Source organism: Colias eurytheme, chromosome 15 (genome assembly GCF_061535395.1).
Source record: "Colias eurytheme isolate Ceu_HAF_F1 chromosome 15, ilColEury1 Martin Lab GWU primary, whole genome shotgun sequence".
NCBI lineage: Eukaryota > Metazoa > Arthropoda > Insecta > Lepidoptera > Pieridae > Colias > Colias eurytheme.
The window spans coordinates 6,529,292-6,552,746 of record NC_142994.1 but is presented as its reverse complement, the minus strand read 5'-3'; the positions used below and the strand labels follow the sequence as shown (position 1 = coordinate 6,552,746).

The following is a 23,455-nucleotide window of genomic DNA, read 5'->3' as shown; positions in this document are numbered from 1 at the left end:
GTGGGTACTACTGTCACTTCGCGCAAAACATCTGATTTTTCAAACTTAAAATGCCTTTATGTATCATACATTGCACTTGTAAGATAATACATACACACACATATTAAGAAAAAACACTATTTTTAACGTTCATGATATTTTTGATGTCATTTTTGTTATATAAACTAGTTAAAAAACAGTTTAAAAAAGTTCTGTCTTGGACGTCCGTGTGTCTGTATGTGCGGATCCTTTTTCTTGTTAACACGATAGCGACCGAAATACTTTACTAATCGAGTCTTTTTTTTTCTCTTACGCTTGAGTATGCTCAGGAATAGAACCCTTTCATTTTTCAGGGTCTGATTCGATGTGGTTTAATTGTTATTAAATAAACAAAAATAATAATTAATAAATATTTATTAAAAAAAAATTATGAGGCGTGCACTTTTGGATTTTCCAAATTATTTTTTAGATTATTATTAAATTGTCATCAACAGAAGCACTTTTCTAGGTAGGTTAGTAGGTACATAATTTATATAGTGTGGGCAAATTTCGATATAAGAAAAATATAGGGAATAACATAAATTATTATGTATCTTAAATAAAAAAAATACACCCTCCTATAACAGTGAGAGCTGTCGAATAATAATAAAGATATTAATTCTTTATCGGCGTTATCGTTAAGTGCTCTTCTTTACTCACGACTGGTTTTAAAGTAAATATCAGTCGAAGTGTTTGCTACCGATAAATTCCCATGTCTCCGACGCATAATGACCGGCTTTAACATATTCTTTGATAAAGGGATTATTAGACATCTTTGACATGTAAGAACGCACAATCCCTATTAAAAAATGTTATAACATTCGTTAAGTCGGATAGGATTTGTATAAAATATACAAAGACATTGGTATTGCTTATTAATAAGCATTTCAAAAGTTTGTAGAAAATATCATTCGTCGAATTTCATAAATTTGTCTTCTTTCTTTAAGAAAAAAAGATCATGTGCTTGTTGGTGTGCAAAATTTAAGGCATAAATTCAAAATGTTTTAACTGACAATATTTAGTGTTCTGAAAAGGAAGATAATATTTCTCCAATGCAAAGGAAGGCACCTCGACTCGACTGCTTGACTGGCTGTTAGCCCCAGTGGATGTTCTTGGAAGCCTGTATATTCAGAGTGTTGAACAAACTTCAACTGAGCGACGTAGAATGACGATACAGAACGGACGATATAACTACCGTTGAAAATCCTGAAGAATCTGGTTTCATCTAACTATTATAATAACTTACGACAAGAAACATTATAACATACAACATGCATGAGGTAATTACAGAAGAAAGCAGGACCGCTTATGTGTGATACTCAAACTGAAAGCTCATTTCACGGCATCCGCACTCATATTTTACAGCGTCCAAAATATTCTTACTGGCAAGTAGCAACTTTATAGTCTCGTTTAGCATAAATACTCTTTATAGCAGGGTGTTAGAGCACAATTTACCTGAGCTTATATGCTCTGCAAGAGATACTTCGCTAAAACTAGTTTCGCTATTATGTATGCACGTGAGCAAGAACAAAGAATGACTCGTTATTTACATTATAAAAGTTATATGACTATGTCTCTACGGCGAAAATTACGTGTTAAAAAGACATTTGGCTGAATGAATATATTAATGTCCACATTTTATTGCATAACTCTTTAAGGGGGCGCATAAAGCAAAATAACCAATCTTCTATTAGATGATACGTGTAATATGCAAGACCAAATCTAAAAAATATAATATATATATTAAACTAGATGATATGTTCAACGATTCTGTAATCAAAAACATAAAATATTAAAATTTACTCGATAAAAAAAAATCACCAAGTTAGCTCTAATTTTCACACTTTTACGTTTTTTACTTGACATGGTAATACTTATTATGATTTTTTTTTCATAAACAATTATATTAAAACATTTGCAAGATATTTGTCAGAGCATTTTGTGTAATTACTTTTAGTTTTGGTTTTATCTGCGATAACCACTTTTATCGTGACAAAATCAAACGTTTCTCTCGAGAAAAAAAGAGCGCCAAAAGTGGTTTATCGCAGATTAAACCAAAACTAAAAGTAATTACACAAAATGCTCTGACAAATATCTTGCAAATGTTTTAATATAATTGTTTATGAAAAAAAAATCATAATAAGTATTACCATGTCAAGTAGAAAACGTAAAAGTGTGAAAATTAGAGCTAACTTGGTGATTTTTTTGTATCGAGTAAATTTTAATATTTTATGTTTTTGATTAAACAGAATCGTTGAACATATCATCTAGTTTGATATATATTTTATTTTTTAGATTTGGTCTTGCATATTACACGTATCATCTAATAGAAGATTGGTTATTTTGCTTTATGCGCCCCCTGATTTTTAACGTATAAATTTACGTAGGTAAAAAAGTGGAAGTTTATGTATTTAGATAAAAATATTCACAGTTTAAATTATCATCCTAAAGAAACAAATTAAGGCAATCTCCAAAATTGCGAGTCATTACTAGAAGTTGACGCAGTGAGTTCTTAGGAACACGATTACGCGAGCCAACGAGAACGATGGACGGACAGCGGAGGCTGACAGTACTATTTCGGATTCTCAACAGTGCACGGTGCAGGTCCACTTCGCTTTACTGACCTACATCCGCTTTGGCACCGCTCACAATCGCCGCTTCAACTTAATTGTCCCGACACTTCGAGCTCCTAACGACCATGCCGCAATCGGCCGATTTAAGGGGAAGCTCGGAAAGTTGTCACTGTGACAGCATTCAAGCACCATTTGGTCAAATATCCATAACAAGTGAATGAATACTCAATGGTCGCCGCTGAATTACATTATTCCGAGAGGAAGATTTATTTTTGTTGATAGGTGAAACGCGCTTTACGGAAATGTAGATGAGAATGAAAAAATACGACACATTGTCTGGGTGCCTTGTTACGGACATATATAATGAAAGAGGGGGATTACAATTTGCCTTTGTGACGGCGTCGTCCAATTACATTAATCTGGCGTGCTCGTGGCGTGGTGGCGCCGCCGCAAGCAACTTGATTAAAAATTCTATTAGTTGGGAGGCACAGGATTCTCCTTAATAGATAAAGTGCATATCTCTAATCATCTTCTATGAGTATGTTGTCACGTATAAGAAATTATTATACATTACTCAACTTTGGAATAATTTATTCGCATAAACATGACGTCGCATAAATTTATTGGCAATAATAATGTAGCGTCGTGTAGTTTGCCTTACTCTTCGTCTTTCTATATAAGCGCGCTTTATCTATTACACTTCCTCTGTACCAAATAAATTCTAAAAATAAATCGATAATTCGCAGACCACTTTACGTTGCATTCAGTTACAATAAAACCAACTTGCGACTACGTGTAGAACATTCATTATACTTTAAAAATAAAACTACAGAACAAAAGCGTCGCTAAAAAGGCGCGCAAATGTCTGTGGTTACAATAAATCAATGTGGAAAAGCTGGGAGTGCAAAACGAAAGTAACCACATAGTGTTTCCGTACCACATATTATCTGTGCAGCCAGTGTACAAGGCAGATTTACGCGAAGACGGTCAGGATATCTTTGCCACCGCATCTCGGGTGCACGTGCAAACAAGACCAACATGACCTAACTCACCCAAACTAAATTTATTCTTATCAGAGGTTGCAATGTATTTTCATTTGAAACCACGTTCGTTTTATGAAAATCTATTGCACTGATTCCTTTTTCGTAAAGTGTTTTTAATTAGTTATTTTTATATGTTTTCTGTATTTATATATTTCCTGATTGGTTTCAATATAGGTAACATCATCATCAACACAATCTATATTCATATTAATTTAAAAATATTTGCAATGCACCAGGAGAGCAATTAAAACAATTCTATGTCATAGGCATTATTAGATTGCCAATAAATCAATTAAAATTAATAGAAATTATTTAAAAAAAGTATACGATTTCATTTAAAGAATTGGTGCAGATCACTCTGTAGTTGATTTAGCATGTTTCACTTTCATCGTTATTAACTTTTGTTTATTTTAAAACGAATTCAATTTTGTTGAAGGCGGTAAAATATTTACACAAATCAACTAAATCAGCACCAAAAATTTGTGATGAGTTTATCATGCTTTTATTTTATGAATTTACCGAATAATAATATTAGAACAATGAATTAATTATTAGCAGACGCTAACAATGTACCACTTTGATTAAGACAATTATTTTCATTCCAGAACAGATTTATGGTCAGGAAAATAGTCATCTACTGGACATTTTTGTCCGATCTCTATTCAAACGTTTGCTCGCTGCTCTTTTGAGTGTACAGTGGGATTCCACTGTGTAAGTTGCCGACTCTGTGAGCTCTGCAAATACGGTCACAATATTTTAACTTTCTCTAAGATCAAAGACAAACGTACAGCTCTGTCGTAGTAAGCTCATAAGTTTTTAAGCATGGACTTAAGTCTTTACAATTCAAAAAATGAATCACATAGTAAGTTTCTATTTAATATTATTAACCGATAATCCATTAATATTATGCAATAAATTTAATGAATGTAGAATATTATTTTTATTATATACTAGCGGTCCGCCCCGGCTTCGCCCGTGGTACATATTTACGTTTTCTCTACATAAAAACCATCCTCGTACTTCAAGGAATATAATAAAAAAAGAATTATCGAAATCGGTTCAGCCGTTCTCGAGTTATGCGCTTACCAACACATTTTGCGATTCATTTTTATATATATAAGACTAGCGGTCCGCCCCGGCTTCGCCCGTGGTACATGTTTACGTTTTCTCTACATAAGAACCATCCTCGTACTTCAAGGAATATAATAAAAAAAGAATTATCGAAATCGGTTGAGCCGTTCTCGAGTTATGCGCTTACCAACACATTTTGCGATTCATTTTTATATATAAGAAAGATTATTAATTAAAATTAACATTACATTGTAAAAATTAACGAAAATTTCGTAACAAATTCATGTTGCAATTCATAGAATCAAAGCTTTGAATACGGCGATAACTTTAAATGAGAGTCGCTTCATGAAGGAAATAGCGACATAAAATAGCAAACTAAGAATACACAATACAGTATAAACTGGGACATTTTAATTGCAGGGCTTGTAATACCAATTGTGGCGAGGCATACCGAGTGGATGCGAGTTGCAAAACAAATAAGATAGTTTTAAAACAGCTGCAGCATGTGCAAGTATAATGTTGACTAACATTTGTAGTCCTTTTGGAGCCGAGTATTCGAGCCGAGCTGGCAAGTGCTCGGGACAGTTTACTGCTATTGTGGACCGGCGGCGCATTGCAACGAATCGCGACTAGATTCGAAACAATCAAGGGACCATTGTGTATAAGAAAATGTGATCGGAATTCTGCGTCCAATTCTTATTATGCACTGTTCCAATTTTGATCCAAAAAGAATACGAATATTTTATCATTTTCAAATTTAACGAAACCAGTTCTTATAAAAAAAAATATTATGCTATTATAATTAAATATTAAATCCTTCAATAAATCTTAAATACAAACTAACTCTCATTTACAAAATTAGTGTGGCTATAGTGATTATTTCAATCAAAACCCAAAGTAAAAAAGTAAAGATAATATAAATTCATTGAATTTTTCGACAAATTTTAACATTGCAGTAAAATATAAAAAGATATAACATCCCAGTAGACTGCTCAAATACCATAAGCCCCAGCTATTTAAAATGATAGCTACGGAAATTATCATTATTTTAACATTCGGTCTCTCCAGAATTTTTAATAAAACCATTTCGGAAATAATTTTAAACGAGCGGTAAGCATGGCAGTTCCGTGCAAACAGTCGGCAGTCGGCTTCGACAGTTTACTTGTTGCGGTATTTAGCGTCCGATGTTATCTACATAATGCGGCCGTCAGTGCCAGCGTCGCGCGATACTTCACCTCATTACTATGGATTTACATTTTAACCAACGCCATAATACCGCTTGTTTGCTGTAAATTAATTTACTACGCAATTTGCAGTCATTGAATTTATGGAAAATAAAACTGATCAATGTGAAAATTTAAATAATAATTTGTTTGCTTTAATCATGGGTATACTGTTTTTATGTAATAGATTTATATACAGGATAGATTTATTTAAATTTCAGAATAAAGGGGAGGAGATGAGAAAAGAAATAATGACTCTATTATTGTGATAAATGTCGCACAATAAATATGAACAAATTGTATACCTGCCTATATATATACATGTGTTCAATCGACATCGACATCTGCGAAATGAAGACCTTCATCGTTTTATGAATAAAAGTAAATGAATAGTCTGGCGAGAAAATGTATCTTTTATAATATTATTTACGCTATAATGACCCGCAAATAAATATATCGCTTGTATCGGTCGCGCCATGTTCGTTCAAATAAATGACTTTATACAGTTCGTTAGATTTTCAAACAAAGGCTTCATTAGCTCTGTAATCGCCATTGTATTTAGCCACTCTTATTGGTTTTAACACTCATCAATCTGTCGTATTTTACTTACTGTTGTTATAGCTCTATTTATTTAAATAAATTGGTAGGAGTTCAATATACGTAGACAATACTTGGTGCTGTAAAATTTTTTACTGTTAATTACTGATGTATGACGAAATTTTCAATGGGTATCTATATTTAGGGTCGCTTGACAATTTATAATTAAATTTCAAAGAGTATGTGTAATATTATAAAATAATTTTCCGATTTCATACTCCACACAAAAATATTATCTCAGATTATTTTATAGCATCTAGGCAAGAGAACCAGAGCCTCATATTCAATTTTGTATAATCTAAAGGTGAAATAAAGATTTATTTTATTTTTTTTTTTATTTTTTTTATATCTTGATCCAAAAGGTGTTGTTTTACTTGTTTTGTAAAGAACTCTTAGTGAAAATAAATGTGAAAACAATAACAAGAAGCACAAAATTGAGACTTATGAAGTGCCGTTCAAACCAATAATTATCTACTTGAAACTTTATCAAGAATTATTTCAATTATATCACAAATTTATTATGTACCGCGTAACTTATCAAATTACATAAAATGTCCTAAATGGAAGAGAGACAACACGGCACCTAATAAGGTATAATTTGAATAATGGACCCTTTAGATAATCGAAATGATAGTGTTAACTTTTAAAGAATATCGGTTTGGTGAAGTTTAATATGTTTAAGTAGTGGTCGTTGTAGCTACGAGCCGGTCACGAGAGCTCGCGTGTTCGCTCCTGCCAATAATCACTGGCTATTGCAACCGTTCGTAATTAGATACTCATTGAAATTGCAACCAGACTTATTATTTCATACGTGCACGGGGCATTTTACTTTGATTGCTTTACATTTAAAAGTTTTAAAAAGAACGTGTGATCGTTATTGACAGAAAATAATAATACGTTACAGAACTATCATTTTCAGTAATTATAAAGTACCTAACGTCATGTATTTTTCGTAGCTGTGGGTAATCGTAAGCACAAACAAGCGTTTGACATTTTGAATAGATTTATTACCTTTAGAAAGTTTATTAAAATTAAAATATTTATTTATTTAGGTACGTGAAAATTTAACTTTGACTCATAATATTTTTTCATTGTTTTCAGATCACATTAGAGAATTTGCCTGCGGTAACCTTTTTTATCGCACTTTATATATAAATGAAGAGAGAAACACATTATACGTCGGTGCTATGTGAGTAAATATAAATAATGTAATTTAATTGAAATAACTAAGTAAATACTTTAGCTCAGGCTTCAGGAAGAGTGGAACATACAATAAAATATATTAGAAAGAAAAATGTGTTCTTTATTATTGTAACATTTATAGAATGTTATATTTCTTGTTTTCATAACAACATACATTATGAAGAAAACAAAACACAAACTGATACTTACAGAATATGAATATTCATCTGAGTATATTTTTTGTTTTCAGGGACCGAATATTTAGGCTTAATATGACAGATATTAGTCAGTCACATTGTGAGGTTAGTATGTTTTACAACTTCTCTAGAACTTGAATTCATAAAGTAAACGACTCGCAAAAGGGGAAAAACACACGCTTATGATATCTAAGTTTAAGAGGGCTCTCTTTTACTGTGAGGATTTATGCTCGTCCATTTATACTGAAATGTTACCAGCGGATTTACAAGGGAAATTTTGTTTGAAACTTTGAGTCGGCTTTCCAACAGATATAAACAAAATTTTTATGAAATATTCAACTCCCAATATGCCGGATTCATGTACTCACATAATGTGTTAGCTGACTTTTCATAAGGAAGATGAATATACTCGAGATAAACTTTTCTAATGTGTAATTTGGTTTCAGAGAGATGCATTATTATTAGAAGCAAGTAATGTAGCGAGGTGTGTGAGCAAAGGCAAATCAGAGCCATTTGAATGTAGAAACCACATACGAGTGCTACAGCCTCTCGGCGACGGAGAGCGGTTGTACGTGTGCGGTACAAACGCTCATAGTCCCAAAGACTGGGTGGTCTATGTGAGTAAATTGCTTCTAATATTACTACACATTTTGTAACGTGCTTGGTATAAAATATCGAGGTTGCGGCATGTTTAGTTGTGGTTTAATTTCTTAAGCGTAAATGATACTCGTTGTTCATACATAACTTTTAAGGCACAAATATATGTCCAATCGCGCATCTCTCATATTTGTTTTTTAACAGTATAGTTTTATTGAGGCTACAAACTACAATAAAAGTTTAATAACCGAAACCCTAACCTACATACAAGCTCGTCTATCAGTTAAAATTGTAAAAAATACAAGTGCCAAATTGTTTCGTTTCGGTTATTAACTCGTGACAAATAAACGGCTGCCATATGACGATTTTGTTCCGCACAGTTAAACCTAACACACCTCCCGCGCCACGAGTACGTGCCAGGAGTAGGGCTCGGCGTGGCCAAGTGCCCCTATGACCCGGCTGACAACAGCACTGCAGTGTGGGTCACGAAGGGCAACCCCGGCGGCCTGCCAGCGCTCTACGCGGGCACTAACGCCGAGTTCACGAAAGCGGATCCAGTCATTTTCAGAAACGACCTCTTCGATTTTCGAACGGGTCAAAAGCGATTCAATTTTAAGAGAACATTGAAGTATGACTCGAAATGGTTGGACAGTGAGTATGGCTTTAAGCTTTTTCATTGCTTTCATTATTGCGCTCATACTGAGCGAGTCATCAATTGTGTTGCGAGCGTAAAAGATGTCGATGTAGTGAGAACTGCAATCGTAACTCACATGTTTCGTAATTAACCCACAAAGTGCTTTGTGAATTCATGATCTGCAAAGACATTTAAACGTGATTGCCTATCTAAATTTCCATTTATTTCAGAAACCAATTTTGTGGGATCGTTTGATGTCGGGGACTATGTTTTGTTCTTTTTTCGGGAAACTGCCGTAGAGTTCATGAACTGTGGTAAAGCTGTTTACTCCCGCGTGGCAAGAGTATGCAAACAAGACACTGGTGGCAAGCACATATTGAGCCAAAATTGGGCCACTTATTTAAAAGCCAGGCTCAACTGTAGCATACCTGGAGAGTTTCCATTCTACTTTGATGAAATACGTAAGTTATTCAGTTTAAAAGTACAAAAATAATATAAGTTCAAGTTAACGTAAACTCAGTTTATAGCTCTTTCGCTGAACTAAGAAAGCTACATTGTTTAAATTGAATTTTCTTACACCGTCATAAAGAGTAAACTGGAGCAGACTATGTATAGATCTTTTAGTATAAAAGACATTTAGGAATTTATTTCCTTAAAATCTGATTTTGAACTTTTGCTTCAGTGAACGTATTTGTTTGTTTTGACATGATATTACAGTTAAGATATTATTAGAATCACATAGAAATACATTGTATTACCTCGATTTCTTAAACACACTTCAATACAAATTTTATTTATATTTTGTATAGAAAGTGTGTACCAAATGCCGGGTGATCCGACAAAATTCTATGCGACCTTTACAACGGGCGCCAGTGATGGACTCGTCGGGTCCGCAATCTGTACCTACACCATGGAAAATATTCAAGAAGCATTTGCAGGAAGATTTAAAGAACAAGTGAGTTATTATATGAAGCATACCGTCGCTATAATAGATGTTATAAGGTTCACACAGTTTATTCATCACACCAGTGGCAACAAAAATCGGCATTTTATATTTCATAACTTTTGAAATGAAAAATGTTTGCTGCCAAATTTTTAAACCTAATACATAAATGAGCCCTTATACTTACGATTTTTGAACATATGACGCAATCTGTTCCTATTTTGTTCTCCTATATTATAAAAATAGAGCCATGATATGTAAAGGATGCCGCCGAGCCTATAGATTAATTTCCGGTAAAAATAATTGATCTACATATATTTCTGTTATAAAATAATATATAAGTATTTTAGTAGGCTTTAGTGTAAAGCAAGAATTTTTATTATGGCTTATAATTTCAACTTACGAGGAAGGACCGGTTTTTGCATTACCACGGAGTTGTTTGAACAAAGTATTCATATTTGTGCAAATGTTAATGACTAAGATTACCGTTACATTACTCATGCAAACATTTTACTTGAATCATTATGTTTAACATTGCATTTCAATGCGGTAAAACCATTTCCACGTTTACTTATTTAGTCTTCAGATATTCTGTTAAAATAAAAAGTAGTAAAGGTTGTTTAAAAAATGTAGGAAGGTAATTTTTATTATGATATCGCCATATCATATGGAACTATCTTATTAATAGTTTTTAAATTTTGTTATCAGGCAACATCTAGTTCGGCATGGCTGCCAGTCCTCCGCGCGAGGGTGCCGGAGCCCCGACCCGGCACTTGTGTCAACAACACTGAGGCCTTACCAGATAACGTCCTGAATTTTATCAGGTACGTCTTTTGAGAAATGCTGCTATTGGGAACCTGTATTTTTATTAGGGGTTTTAAGATAAGATGTCGACTTTGATTATTTTAATCAACCAAATGAGAATAGATTGGGCAATTATCTCCTTAAGGTTTTAAAAATTTAATTAAGTTTTGTATCTCTATGTTATTTACTTAATACAAAGTTATTTTTTTCAGTATTCTGTGTATAGGTAAGACTAGTTATAAATGTATTTGCGCAAACATTCATAACGATTTATTTTATTTTATAAAGCAGTTTATATCAGGAGCTAAATGTAAAGAATGGCGAACGTAAAACAGTATAATATTAAGTATGTTCTCTGCGGTAATACTAAATAAAATATTAGCGATGCTATATTGTTTATGAGATTAAATTTCCCTTGAAACATGCTTAATGAAAAAAACGGAGCATTTAGCTTTATCCCCACAAGACTAATCTCAACAAGGTTTTATACCTGACATTAGTTTTGCCGCGTGTGTTCCTTAATTGGGTCACATCGAGTCACACGCCTACCCACGTCTTAATTGACGGCGTGCCACTAAATTAGTTCAAATAAATTATTACTTTTGTAATGGATTAATGGCGAATGGTGTTGACGTGACGTGGAAATGTCGTACGAAAATGTACCTAAATTATGTTGAAAATGAGGTTATAATGTGCACTCAACCATGTATGCAAGACGTCAACTACTAATATTGACTTAATGATAAGGATCAAAGTAGAACGAAGCTGGCTAGAGCGTTTAAATTTACAAGGTAACTAACCGACTTTAATGTCTTGAAAATCAAGATAGGTCAGTTGTTGTGGAACGAAATACAAAAACAGAACTTTAAGTTTGAAACTATTTCGTTTGAAGGCAATTTAATGGTAGTAAGAAGATTTTATTCCAAAGACAAAGATGACCTCGCCGATTCTCTCGCAGGTCACATCCGCTAATGGACGCGGCGGTACGACATGATGGCGACTCGCCCGCCTTCTACAAACGTGACCTGGTGCTCACGACGCTGGTCGTCGACAGACAGACTGTTGATATGCTGGCTGATGATATCACGTACACCGTGTTCTACGCTGGCACTAGTGAGTTAATCGATTTGGGGTAAAAACATTAGCGAACATCTGAACATAAATCCTTGTTACTTATGCACCATTTAGTTATATTAAATGAAATAGTTTTATTTTCTGAACTTAGCTGAATAATAGAAGCAAATAGAAATAGATTTCACTTTATTTAACCACACCTACCTTTTAAGTAAATATAAATTTACTTATCTCCCTCATCTTAGGAATTTCGTTTATGCAGAAAAGTTTGGTGTGGTGGATGAAACAAACATGACGAAAAAGGACATGACCTATATTCCTAAACCAACTTTTGAAATCTAAAACATTAAGTTCATCTCATTATTGTAAACAGTGTACAAGTGTAACGTCTAGCTAGCATATTTATTAAAACAAAATAAACAACTTGAGATTTTATAGAAAAATATCTTTTCTTGTAAGGTGCGGGCGAAGTTTACAAAATAGTTCAGTGGGCCGGCGGCGGATCGCGCGTTGTAGATATATGGCGTGCGGCGGGCGACGAGCCCGTGCGGGCGCTCGCGCTCTCCAGGCAAGCTCATGCGCTTTATCTGGCCACAGACAACAGACTGAGGCAACTGCCTCTACGTGCCTGTGCCCACAGGTATATTTTTTAACTATGTACTATAGTTTCAAATTTAGTGTAATAATTAACAAGATTGGAAGCAATTGTATTGTGTGATTTATTGTTAGACTCCTTATAATTCTATATTAATTTTTGGAATTATAAAAATATATAGAACAGCCTTTTATCTCATAATTGCTGTTGATTAAATCAATTAAAACTAAATTGAAAACAGGTATGACAGTTGCGTGCGTTGCGTATTGGATCCTTATTGTGGATGGGATAAGGAAGTAGGAGCATGCCGGCCTTACACCCTGGGCCTTCTACATGATGCTACTAATTCTACTCCATCAATATGCGAGGCAAGCGCCCCGTTGAAAACTGTAAGGGCTGGTTATGGACAAAGTGTGCATCTAGCCGCATTTGGGAAGACGCCTGAAGCTCTGCGAGATCAGAATGTGGCGTGGTATCACCATTCACGGGAAAGAGGAAGATACAAAATAATTTACAAGTATGTGCATTTAAATATGTGTGTGATTAATGAGTACATTTAGTGTTTATTTAGCAACTTATTACAAAGTACCTTCAAAGACAAAGTAAGATTTAATTAGATGCATCAGCTGACATACAATGTTAATTAATCTACAAAACATGTTACCTTACAGCCATAAATTCAGCAAATTTAACGTGCACAACTTGCACCAAAATTGTGGAGCGTTCAAAACAAAATTAGCTTGTAACAACATCTAAAGCGCTCAAATCGTTTCAGTTGGGAGCGAGTTCTGCTAACTTCTGAGCGCGGCTTGGTGTTGCTTTCCGTGACTGATTCTGATAGAGGCCGATATGAATGCTACTTCGGCCCGACGCTCGTTGCCTCCTATAATTTAGATATAGATATTCACAGGTAATTTCTTCGAACACTATCAAACTCCATTTAAGTCTTGCCCAAAAGTTCAAAGTATATATAAATTACATATTTATTTACCGGTTATACCTGTTCAAAAATAATAATTCTGCTTAGCAATTTATATAATAAAATTACATTCATACTAACATTTTGAAATTAACGCTACAGAAATACCTTTGAGAAATGCTATTTACAGTCGATGTTAATAAACCATGTGCACTTACGAAATTCCTTCCTTCTTGCGTAAAAAATTGTCCGTTAATTTAAAATCTTTCCCAAGTCTCGAGTAGGATAAAGTAAATTTTGTTAATTAAAAGTTACATGTTGTCTGCTCAGATGTACGCAGCCAAATAAATCACAGGAGTACAGACAAGTGTACTCTGATTGGTGTCACGAGTTTGAGAAGTATAAGAGTGCGATGAAAGCTTGGGAGTCGCGGCAAATGGTGAGTATTTCATACGCATTTTGTTCGCAACTGCTCTTAGTAATGCGCAAATATGTGGGCCATTTTGTGATCTTTAGAAAATATTACATTAATACAAAGTATAAAAGCTAATCAAAAAGTAGGTATCATTTTCAAGTATCAAGGTATTAATTTCTCAAAGTTAAATTTCTTTTATTTATCATTCAAGGCTAAACCCGGATGAAATTAACCAAAAGTGTGTAATTGATATAACAGTATTTTCGGTATGACGTTATTGTTAGAAACTTTGAGTCGAAACACAGAAACTTGTTATAGTATCGTTGTATTAATTAAAAGCTCTTTTACTCCTAAACAATACTTGGAATGGTTGTGAGCTTCTGTAATCGTCAGTTACATTTACTTTTGCTTTAATTACCAACTTGTTAATTGTTATTAAAAATGTATTTAATCAATTTTATGGTTTCAGCAATGTTCTAAAAATATGAACTCATCAAGTCAACAGAATACTATGAGCAACGAGATTGTAGCTTCGCTGCGGTGATAGGAGTCATTGTTTTTATTGCCTACAATCAAAGTATTCGCATTATATACAGACTATAAACGAATATACGTGGGGGTTAATAAATTGCTTGATTGAAAGAACACATATTATGTAGTATTTAATTTTTAATGTTTCATCACGGATTATTTTCCAATGCAATTGTGTTGCAGTTATATATAGGTATTTTTTATGTTCTCGTACTTACAGATTACAGTTACATATTTTTATTTTGAATAATGATCAGACAACAAAGTTTGCTTAAGGAAACCGATCTCATTTCTCCCGAATCGAAATATGGTAATTGACAGAAATAAATATGTTTTGGATGGAATGACTCGAACATTTTATTAGCTTATGCTTGTGAAATTACCAGGGGGAAGCATAATTTGGTAAGGGAATGATCAGTTAAAATACATTTGTCGGTCGTTCCGCTGACTGCGTTTGATGATGGATCACTGATATTTGTTTGACTTCTGTTACAACAGAAATACGATCGTATTCCAATTTGTAGAGTTATCGATGATCTATATCCTTTCTAATATCATTACTTTTTGTATTTTAAATTTATATGTTATTATTACAGTGAAAATATTTATCTTTGTTTGGAAGCCTTAATACATATAAGTATGTATATATTTCAATTATTAAAAAAATATTTGTTACCTATAGATAAATAATTGCTCCGGAATGTTTTCAAATCTGTTTGAGATATAACAAGCATTTAATAGTTCCCACAAATGGTTTATTCCTAAAATTAAAAACTATTAAATTTAAAATTTATGTTGAAACGATAAATTGTAAATATTTGTAAACAATTATTACGGTGATAATCACTAAAAATGCTGTGATATCAGTTCGCGTATTCGTATTCACGTAACAATTTATTCCTTAAAAATATAATTAATAATATATTATGGATGAATATGTACAAAAGACCAACACGAGTACCTTTTCATTACAAGTACCTACGTAAGCAATTACTTAGACGAGCCTATAGAAAGTCGTGTGTTGCGTCCGAAATTCTGATTAAGGAGAGAGCAATATGAACGCCAATTTAGCTTTAAGATATAATCTGTTTAAAGCTTATTTTCCAAGCATCTGCTTGGACTGCAGCAGCATTTACTATAAAAGTAGTTCTAAACATAAAGTAATTACTTAAAATTTTTGTGTGTGATACATTTGTTTCCACTTTCGATTTATCTAGTAACGTTTTAAATTAAGTTTTATTTGTTTTACTATCTCCATGTTATTGATTGAATCGCCGTAAAATTTAATTTTAGGCCCAGTTCGAAGATTTAATCCGAATTTAATAGTTGTTCCCATTGTTTTCGGTTAAGTTTTATTGATAATCTCGCTAGAATAGTGCCTTGTGAAGCATGCTTAATAGGATCATCAAAGTTGATATAGTATTTTGTGTATGCTATGAGGAGTTGGTGTATAATATAAGGATATATAATAAGTCGAAAATAAAGCAATAAAATACAGTGAATAGAAAATTTAACAGTATTAAACATTGGTTTCATTGTAAAATTATAATATGTTAATTGTTAATATTAAAATATGCTTCAATTATAAAAATTATATCGAATAGAATAGCAAACCATGCCATTATACTATTATGCAATAAATGTTAATTGTATAGAAATAGGAATTATACTTAAATCATTTATTCTAAGAGAAACACGTTTGAAATATATATAGGTGCAAGTTTATTAATTTTCTTAAACAATGTTGGGTGTATGACCAATTTCTAATTATTTATAAGAAGCAATACTAAATATGATTTATCAATGAAATATGTATTTTATGATTTATTTGGTATGTACATTTATTGTAAGACATGAAAGGCATTTATATTTGAGAAGTATTAACGTTACTTATTTACACATGTAGTACGACCATGTATGTATATTTTACCAAGAATTCTTTAATAAACATACATTAATTAATTATTAACGTTGATGGTCATTAATCACGAACTGATACCCATGTAAACATTGTGTGCGTTGTGAAATAGAAGAAAACTTATACAAAACCTAAACGTGTATTATATAACGTGACCCTATTTGTTTGCAGATAATTTATATAAATTATTTGCATATAAAATTAAAAGTATTGTAAATTGTAAATATGCCGTATAGAAATCGCTAAACGTAGTTAAATACCAATGTTTATTGTATAAACTTTGTTAAGATAGATTATAAGCTATTGTTTTATAAAAGAGCGCAAAACTAAATAAATTATTTTAGAATTACCCTGTCTTTTTTATTATACACAAATTAGCCCTTTTTAAATAATCGATTCGAATCATAAGTGTGTGGTTTTGAGTAGGATATAATTCGAACCTTTACAAGCAACCTGTACTTCTTTGATTTGATTTATTTATAGTTACATTTATTTTTAATGAGGGAGTTATTTGATATTAAATTACAGTAAACTATAAAAGTAAGTCGAATTGTCTTATTCCATACAGTCATACACAGTTCCATGTCACTGACATGATGTCAGGATGGATGCATTTTGCATATGTTTCATTGATCGATTTTTTAACGAATAAGAAGGGTTGATGTCATGTCAAACCGTCACATTTTTTAATATTTAAAAAAGGGATCCAATCAAGGACTCTATGATCTTACTCATAATGGTTCAGCAAGATACAAAACAAATAGATTGGTATTTTTTACGCAAATCTTAGAAGAAAATCTATCGAGGTGTTTATACCAAACTGAATTCTAGTTTACAAATTAACTCATAAAACAATGAATTGTGTCTATGGCAATTTGAACCCCATAAACTTTATTTTATTAAAACACTTAAAAAGCGTCCGTAATGAATTCTCTCGGAGTTAAATAATCGTAACCGAGTTTTTATTCACTTATATCTTTTACGGGTAATGAAACTGTAATTTGAGTATCGTAAACGGCGTCTGTCTTAGATTGGCGAACATCATAGAATTTAATTACCGAGGGAGACTGGAATAATTGGCGACTCGCCTGTAATGGCCAAGCTTTACGGCCAAATTAATAGATTTCAGGCTCTGCAGAACCTCATTTTATTATTAATTACTGACCTAATATTCAATTTCCAATGCTCACTTTATAATTGAGATGGTCGTCCCTTGAATATATATCAAACGTTATTGACAAATATTTATCCCAATTAGGCGTTTCTCCTAGGTACCTTCGAGAAGACTCGTATGTGTAAATGTTATATTTGGTCACAACCTCGTGAATTTATAATTCAATTTGTCTTCAGCGCTCTAGCTTCTAGTTCACCGAATTATCTAGATTCTAGACCTAGATATTCTATTCAATCAAATAAAGATGTATAAATATTTAATTTAATATATTCGTTTAGTAAACTACAAAGAACATTGAACCTAAACAATATTAATATTTGTAATAATTAAGTATTGATTTAGTTATGACCAACAACTTAATGAATTTTCATAAGTTCTTTACTTTTTAAAGAAACACATTTACCTAATATGTATTATAAAAAATAAGTGCAATAACTTTATTCAATTAATTATACATATTTATATGAAATGAAAACGTTTCGTTTAGAAGCATCTGAAACTCATTTGAACTTTTGCTGTATAATGTAGTATAATTAATTCTTAAACTCATAACTATAGTTTTCCTAAAATTTAGTTCTTATAAAGTTGGTGCACGGGCTGTTCCACGCAACTTTGCTAGCGTGAGCTCATGCACTCGATTCAATTATGATACTATCATGACGAACATTTTCTGTCATACGAATTTGGAAATATTTTTTTATTTTTCATTGAAGAAATTACGGCAATACTAAATTTTAGTAAGGTAGAGCTGAGGGTAGAGCATTTCCAGTGTATATCGCATAGATAGATTCGCCTGTCATTCGGCATGTTAATTTGTATAGTACATATTTGCGAACATTTCATAGGTAACTATTTAATCACTATTCACCTACTGAATAAATAATAAACACTATATTTGACCGTTACTTACGGTTATAATATGTTTTTTTTTTAATTCAAATAAAGAAATATATAATTAAATATTTTAGATTTAAATTTTCATCTATACTTAAATTATTTAGGTGTCATGTTAAATCCAATTGGTGCAGTGTAACCAGATAAAGCAAAACCCCATAAAGCACTGAGGATGATGACCGTTCAAGCAAATGACAAGCCGTAAATTGAGAGAATGTGAGACGAATCATCACACGGTCTGGTTAAAGCGTAATAAATTAACTTCATTTGATTTATTGCGTTCGTATTGGTGAGTATTAATGTTTAGTTCGCTTTCTTTATTTGATCTTCTTAATGAAGTGCTTGTCCAAATAACAACTAAGATTTTTATAGGACTGTTTCTTAAATAAATATTTAAAACATTTCTAAACATTTGTTTTAAATTAATTCTTTTAACTTGACGTTTTTCTGAGGAGGTAGGACAAACAAATTATGTATTGATATCTATTCATTCATCACTTGTATTGTATTTTATTTTGTATTGTATTTTTTTGCAATAATTTATATTCGGATTCACAAATAAAATATCACATATAAAAATATCTAAGAAACGAACCGTTTTAATTCCGTTGTTGTAATTTAAATGACGGTCGTATATAATCAAAATTCCTTTACAATGCGAGGGAACGACAAGCGATTAAGGGTTTAAGGCTATTCAGAATTGTAACTTAATCTTTGATAAATCCGTATTATCAGTTACGGCTCAAGGGCCGTGTCATCATAGTAAAATGCAAATTACACAGATTTAATGATTAATCTTATTGAGCCCGATAACTGTTAATAATCCGACGAGTAAATGCGCCGCCCGTCATTCGATCACACACTACTAATCGCACTGGTTATGGAGTTATAATTACATTTTCGTTATCCATGACTAATCATTATAATGTTATGTTAACGAGGATTGTAATCGACTTTTAATATTTTGGCTATGAGAATATGATTGTATTTGTTGAAAATAAATGAAAATTGGTTACTTATTCTCAATTAGTTATCATGAACAAAGGTGGAAGATTTTTTTTGGTTCATTAATTATATATTATGTCACTGAAAAGCTTCCATATAAAAATACGTTTACATCATTTAAAGGTCACTCACATTGGCTGTGAGTCATATAAAAATAGGTACCTTCACTTATACATACTAAAATTTATTCTATCTTTATCTACCTACATTCTTTAATTTCAAATAACCTACTTTACATCGTAAATATTTTATAAACGGATTAGTATAATATGTATGAGTTGTATATTTTCTTAAAGTCAATATAATGTGGAATAACAAACATTTCTCTTGAAGTTAAAGGCATTTCATTATAAACATCTACGGGCTTAATCGGAAAACTTATTAAGGTGTAAATTACGAGATGTTAAGAGGCTTGGGGTTATAATCCTATTAAGTACACTTCTTACTTGTTGTTATTGATTTCCATTGTGTATGCCCAAATTCCCCATTTGAGTGATTTGTTTATATGTATTCGTATATAACGAATTCTAACTAGGAAATATAGTGCGTTCGAACAATTTTTGCAATTTTCTTAGTTCCGAGTGTTGATTTACGGAATGGAATAAATTAAAAAGTAAAGTTAGGTGGTAATGGGTGTTCCTATTTAGAGAACTTTATTAATATCTTTATATTACTTTTTCGATTTTTTCGAGAATGGAACATGCACGGCGTTAGATAACTGATAAATACTGATACTGATAAATAGATACTTTTACTTCATAAAAAAACTTCCACTAACATGATTTAGCTTCGATATTGTGCTTTTGTATTTGAAGTATATTTTACAAGCTCAGTTAAATTCTACGAGATATTATTTCTCAGTTTTCTCATTGGATTTATAGAACTCAGTTAATACTTTGGCCTATTTCCGAGGAATATCAGCTGCGCTCTTTGAATATAAGAAGTGGCCGTTTCCTAATAGATAAGTAGTAATTAAACTTTTTTAATCTGAGCAGTCGTAGCAAGGTGTCGACGCCCCGAGGCCTCGGAATCGTCGCGATAGCTCTTTCTCAATTTAAGGATCTCAGCCAAGCCCTCTGATAAGCCCCAGATTTAGCGCTGAGCGAATTTGTACGGGTAATTTACTTTTCGAGTTGTGAAGACAATAAAACTTGGCCAGCCTTTTCCTTTCGTGAAGCTTTATTTTGTTTTATGTAATGAAGACTTATTTTACAAGTCAAATGGTCTGCTGGCGAAAAACTTTTATAAATCTTATAAAACACGCGCGGTGTAAATCTGTTATAGTCAAAATGAAATTACAGAATTAAAAGCGATTAAACGAGATCATACTTCGAACAGATTGGTGGATAATGATAAGCTATATGTTTACGTCAGCATTAAGGATGCTTGTCACGGCGGGTTTGCTGCTGTCACCGCTGAACTCATCCATCAATCCGAGGTCTACCCCTTCCCGGTGACGTATACCAATAAAAACGACTGCTTTCATCTCACGCTTATAGAAAATTGATTATAAAACTCACCTTTGTCTTTGCATTAATTTGATAACTCAATAGCGATCATATTGATGAAAGATGATATCTAATGATATAATATACTATATAAAGATAGGTACATAATAAATAAATGTAGTGTATACATAATAATTTGTGAATGTATTATCTAACGTAATTTCTTTTCTCCAGGTGTATTGCTCAATCCATTTCAATTTGATACAAACATAAATAAAATTAAGCTGTAGGTAATTACAGTTATAAAAATCATTCACTACATTAAAGTTATGCAAACGTAAAAAATATATCAAATTTATTACGGCTTGGAGTTGTTCTGTGTATGGTCACGAGATGTTCCGTGAGTTATGGATAACTGCCAATAACTAGCATACTAGAATGTTTTACCCTAGCATTAGGCGAACCCACGTCTACCACCAACTGCGTCAAGCGCTGGTCTCGCATTTATTTTAAACAACCCCTTTTACTGTAATTACTTTTACGATTGAACTCACGAAAGCTTCAAACACGACATATTTACAGTAATTTTGCTGATAGTACCTATGCAGATTTCTTACATTAATAGTGATTTGCTGATTCTATTGTTATGCGACGTAAGATCTCTTAAAATATCTGTTTTATATATCTTTTCGTTTTCAAACAACTTTAGAGAGGAATTTTCAAATAAGTCGATATCTCGTTTCACAATAAATCAGATTGAGCTTGAAAATAGGATGTGGCCTGCACGTTCGCGTGGTCGCTTTGTTAGATGTTTCCTTGCCAACGTCATAGAATTTTATAAAAAAATACGTACACGGATTTCTTTTACAAATTCACCCATAAATCTGACCCTACTTTCAATGAAATTTTGAAAGTCAAAGTTACGAAAATAAAACGGGAAGGTATGCCTATCACATTTCTTTTATTTACATAGAAAAGTGTACTGCGGCTTCAATTTAAAATTCAATATTTGGGGTCACGGCACTCGAGAGAACTTTTGAAGAACCTCCACTCGGCTAGGGGTACGAAAATGAATAATTATTCTGTCTCATGAAAAAAATCACTTCTCCAAGTAATGAAAACTCAAGCTGATGTGCTCGAGAGGTGGAGTTCCGGTCCGACGGATATTACGGCAATATATTTCAATTACACATAAGAAAAAGAACAAGTCATTTGGAGTAGCTGAAAATAATAAGGAGGCGACGCTAACGAGTGGGGATGATAACTTTCGGGAAAGAAAACCTCCTGCAAATATTGTGGGCTTGGAAAATGAGTTCTGTACATAATGATGACAAACATGAAACATCTTAATAGCTAATCGAAACCTTTAAAATATTACGTTTTACATAATAAGCAATACGTTTGTTGGTAGTGTTCCACTTTTTTTTAAGTTTTCTATTGATTAATTATAATTTTTTTTTTAGTAAATATAAAATAATAAAATCGATTATTTTATGATTTTGAAACAAATTGATTGTTATTATTCATTTCAGCCCTTTCATTTTACATAACTTAGAACATAAAATAATGACGAATGATATATTTTTTATTACGCATTAGAATGGCACCCTTTAAAAATTCAAGTTAGCTATAATTGCTATTCAAGGGATGCGAAAACTGTGAACGTGGCGGTCATAGGGTGAAGATTTGTGCGATTCAATGGAATTTAATTACTGGCCCAACAGCGCCATAACGGGGCAAAAATATTTATGTTTATTGTTGCTGCTAATGCCTCAATGTGACCACACCGTAGTGCGAGGTAATTGTGGGTCACCTGCTAAATGCTTTTATTGCTTAAGTATGTTTTCATTTTATTTAAAATATTGTTGTGATACAAAAAGCAGATATACCTTGATTGATTATAAAATGTAACAAAATTATAATTATCGGAATGACCAGATCATTATTTTTAAAAAGCTAGAACATAAAATGAAATGATCATACTCAATAGAGCTTTTATATTTATATAAATGTTACGGCTAAAGGTAGGTGAGAACATAAACTTAAGATTAGCCGGCTAAACTTAGGTTTATTTTCGACGAGGTGTTAATGTTAGTTTGTTCTATCTTTAGCCGGCTAAACTTAAGTGTAACCGCAGGCCCGTGGCTAAAAATGTCGGGGTGGGTAGATTTGGTTAGCGCCGGGCCAGTGGAGGGCTTGAGGGGCCCGCACAGTGCCAGAAAACACTCGCCCTGTTCCTTACATGTATTATAGTAACCAAATCTACCCACCCCGACTCAGGGCAGAAAGCTGGTGGCTAGGTTAGGTTAGGTTAGAACTCTTAAGACCCGCACGAGCCGAGCGAGCGCAGCGAGCGTGCTGCGGCAGCAGCCGGCGAAGTGCCAGAAAACACTCGCCCTGTTCCTTACATGTATTATAGTAACCAAATCTACCCACCCCGACATTTTTAGCCACGGGCCTGCGGTTACACTTAAGTTTAGCCGGCTAAAGATAGAACAAACTAACATTAACACCTCGTCGAAAATAAACCTAAGTTTAGCCGGCTAATCTTAAGTTTATGTTCTCACCTACCTTTAGCCGTAACATAAACATCAATATTT

General features: G+C 32.8%; 1 protein-coding gene across 2 annotated transcripts in view; it reads left to right on the top strand.

The window, feature by feature from the left end:
• The window catches only part of LOC149902351 (semaphorin-2A-like), a 44,615-nt gene extending 27,932 nt beyond the window's left edge, over window positions 1–16,683 (top strand). For both annotated transcript variants that reach the window (XM_090110380.1, XM_090110379.1), the window contains 13 exons: window positions 7,627–7,714; window positions 7,958–8,009; window positions 8,351–8,521; window positions 8,882–9,152; window positions 9,366–9,596; window positions 9,945–10,090; window positions 10,787–10,902; window positions 11,841–11,995; window positions 12,416–12,596; window positions 12,793–13,068; window positions 13,327–13,461; window positions 13,801–13,909; window positions 14,355–16,683. In XM_090110380.1, the coding sequence (XP_089966506.1) occupies window positions 7,627–7,714; window positions 7,958–8,009; window positions 8,351–8,521; window positions 8,882–9,152; window positions 9,366–9,596; window positions 9,945–10,090; window positions 10,787–10,902; window positions 11,841–11,995; window positions 12,416–12,596; window positions 12,793–13,068; window positions 13,327–13,461; window positions 13,801–13,909; window positions 14,355–14,429 (2,006 nt within the window). In that variant the 3' untranslated portion in view covers window positions 14,430–16,683. The remainder of the gene's footprint in view (window positions 1–7,626; window positions 7,715–7,957; window positions 8,010–8,350; window positions 8,522–8,881; window positions 9,153–9,365; window positions 9,597–9,944; window positions 10,091–10,786; window positions 10,903–11,840; window positions 11,996–12,415; window positions 12,597–12,792; window positions 13,069–13,326; window positions 13,462–13,800; window positions 13,910–14,354) is intronic.
• Window positions 16,684–23,455: the final 6,772 nt, after the last annotated feature.